The 3581-nt window shown below is 36.0% G+C and overlaps 1 protein-coding gene across 1 annotated transcript in view; it reads left to right on the top strand.

Annotated features, from left to right (window-relative positions):
- The first annotated feature begins 311 nt into the window (after positions 1–311).
- Positions 312–3581, top strand: part of LOC113816156 (galactoside alpha-(1,2)-fucosyltransferase 2) — a 19805-nt gene continuing 16535 nt past the window's right edge. Inside the window, exon 1 of the mRNA XM_027368194.2 lies at positions 312–1045. Coding sequence (XP_027223995.2) covers positions 928–1045 — 118 coding nt within the window. The 5' untranslated portion in view covers positions 312–927. The remainder of the gene's footprint in view (positions 1046–3581) is intronic.

Raw genomic sequence — 3581 nt, 5'->3', positions numbered from 1 at the left:
CTCAAATAAAATTCCTAACTAATAATAAGCCGCTGTTGCTCAGGCGCGATGCCACGGGGTGTGTGTGTGGGAGGGGGGGGGGGTGCGACAACCCCTCAAAGATTACAAATCATCATAACACTCAGCAGAAAGGGAAAAAAAATACAGTTTACTCGGCAAACTTGGTGGTCGGCATAATTTAAGAAATCAATGATCATGGTTTGTAAATCTCGAAGTTTTCATTTCCATTTCAATTTGGTGTGGATTTAATTTTAAAAATGTTACTCGGTAACCTTACTCCCGACCCCCCCCCCCCAAAAAAAAAAAAAAAAAAAAAAAAAAAAGTTTTCCAGCGCCGCCCCTGCTGTTGCTTAAACAGACACAGTATTTTTTATGAGTCTTCCCCCTAATCGTCTTCTGTCACTACTCTACTGTTTACAACCAGAATCGTCTTACCTGCCCCGTCCTACTTATTTACACTCTTGATGAGACGCTAAATAACACAGGACACTCGGACATATCCCACACAGTCATGGAAGAGTCACTAATGTGCTAAAATCATGTGAAAATAGCTTTGTTTAGAGGACACCTGAAACTTCAACCAGGGTAAAAACATTCCGGGTAGTTAGTGGTCTCTGTAACTGGCAATTACACTTATAAGTTTTGCATTTCATCCATCATAAAATTCTCTTACTGAGTGGAATTTAGGAGGAAATATTGACCCGTACGTTAATTTTGTACAGCTGAATAAAATGCGATGAATCTCAGAAACCAGATCCAGTGAGCCGTAATTCATGTCCCACTTGGAACGTCACATCAACACATCAATTTTTTTTTTTCCTTCTTCTTTTTCTTCTTTTATAAACATATTTGGCAACTGAGCCAAAAATAAATCATTGCATAATCTCCACATGCGTAAATACAGAAGACCTAGGAGAAGGACGTGGCATGCAAAAAATGGATGGTCTGCGGAAGAAAATCTCCCGCTGGTTTCGTCACGCCCAGAAGACGAGCCACAAAACTGTGACGTTTCCGCTCGCTGCCATCTGCATCATCAGTCTTTACGGTGAGAATTACAAATATTGATTATTATTAGATATCATTATTATCAAATATTAAGTAATCATAAGTAAACATGATAAGTTAGAGAAATGTCATATATCCAAATTGCACTGACTGATGGTAGGAAAAGTTAAGACAAGTACATCACATGAAAATCGTATACATCCATGGTACTATGTCAGTGGTAGATGAACTGCGCACACTCGGACATAACGTGCGCGAAATGAAACGCAAAAACGATTTTCCTTAATAAAACGACCATATTTCAGATAGACAGACAGATAGAGAGGAATATAGACATATTTCACACACACACACACACACACACATATTCATATCTATATCGCCAGTCCCCTTCCAGCTCGAGTCGGCAACCGTGGAGCGACACCTAGCAAACAAGCAAGCAAACAAATAACGAGCTTGACAGCAATTTGTATAATTCTTTAATTAAGGAACACCTGCCTGGCGGTGGTTATTTACGCATTATCGCAAGGGCAATAGTACACTACGCGAGCAAATATCTAAAAATAAATGAGCAGTGTAAATAGGAGGCTCACTTGTTATTTCTAGATCGTAATTCGTAGGGTCATGGCGTATGTAATAATATTCCTAGATCGTTGTTTCACCGTTTATTTATCTGTTATTATTCCTTTTAATTATGTTTCATATTCTTTCCTTGGAAACCTCTTGGGAAGAGGGGGGGGGGGTCCAGGAAACGATTTTACAATTTGCATATCTAATAAGAGCAGAGATGCCAGGTGTCGCTAGACATTTTTTTTCCTTTTGCACATATACGTCATAAGATCAATTTTTAAAAAATATGTAATTTCTTTTTAATGCATGAAACACATACAAAGAAATAAATGCTATTCCGGGGAAACAATACAATTAGAGTCACAACCACTATACAGGCTATGGCTACGTATCCCAAACTTTAGGATATGTTGATTAAGAAATTATATTTACATAAACTGGTTCGCCCCATTATATCCAAACCTTATAACTTATTGGATATACTCACTGGATTTTTCCCCATAAGATTACTTCAATGCTGAATATAGTTATAGGGATGTAAGCCAAAAAGATATCCGAGATACTTTGACCGTCAGATTTTAAGTTCTTTGCTCAACGAAAGTAATCGTACACCTCTAGAAAAGGGAAGTATTGTATCAGATAGACGCAGATTACACTTTATTTTTTTTACATAGATCACCAAAGTTACCGCATGGACATTTTCGGCATGCATGTTAATAGAATATGCAAATGCGGTAAGAAAAAAAGAAGAAAAATTATGTTTTTTAGATCGCTGTCCTCGTCCTTTGAGTTCAGAAGTGATTCCAAGCGCAGGTGAATGTAAATTAATGGTATGGACAAGGAGTTATTTTTTGTGAGCTGTTTTGAATTGGAATTAAAAGCGTATATTAACCTTGCACTGGCATACCAACTAATTCATGACTGTCTGAAATTGGGAATTTAAAAGATAATTAACTGATTGATAGAAAATACAAAGCTTTATTAAAATTAATTTAGATGAAGGATCTTTGGGGCTGCCAACTTAACATCACAAAGAGCTTTAATCTAATCACTTTAGCATGGGAATAAATACCTAAAAAAAAGTTGCTATTTAACTATTCTTGACTCAATAACTACGAAGGAAGTCCGATGTCTGATCACAAAATGTAAACAGTGATCATGACTATAATTTTATCGTTTCTTTGTTATCATCATTTTGCCTGCCTTGCTATATGGCCATATATTGCAATTACATTTCAAGATGAATATATTTGATCACGGCATATTTATGTATAGATTTGGAAAAAAAAATAGGCTTGTGATATCTGGCATCTGTGCGCTCTTTTGGCCGGCAGCTTGTAAAGGGAAAGGCTAGATCAGTAGCAACTCGAGGTGTCATGGCGTCTTTATTTTGATGACGTCACAAAAGTTACGAATGTTTTGTGAATATGGTCGAGCATTTTGGTCTTTTCACTTTTCAAAAAGGATGGAAAATAATGATTTTAATGGTTATATTTTCATTGAACAATCATCAAAATAGCCCCGTGGATGAGAATGGGCTATTTAAAGACGTATTCTTTACTCAGCTTGAAGGAATTAAGTATACCTACTTTTATTGATACCTCCATGCACTCAAGGAATGAACGACAGACATTTTATCCAATATTTAGGATACCAGGCCGGGCAGTTTTTGGAATAGCACATGTTCATGTTTACATTTTGTACAATATCCAACAGTGTTAAAGTTTCAATGGCTTTTCAGGCGTTTTTTACTTCATAAAGTGTAGTTGGCCGGGTATCTTACATATTAAATAAAATACCTTTCATTCATTGAGTGCATGGAGGTATTAATAAAAGTAGGTATATTTAATAAACATTCAGTGTTGATTAATTTAAGAAAAAAACAACTCAGTGATAACTTTGTGGGGTTAACTAAGGGCTTCTAAAATAGATAGAAGTGCGTTGACATGAAAAAATATGTATATAAGAAAATAATAGTAATGATACTGATAATAGTAATGGCAATG

Source organism: Penaeus vannamei, chromosome 30 (genome assembly GCF_042767895.1).
Source record: "Penaeus vannamei isolate JL-2024 chromosome 30, ASM4276789v1, whole genome shotgun sequence".
NCBI lineage: Eukaryota > Metazoa > Arthropoda > Malacostraca > Decapoda > Penaeidae > Penaeus > Penaeus vannamei.
This window is presented reverse-complemented; position numbering and strand designations above follow the sequence as displayed.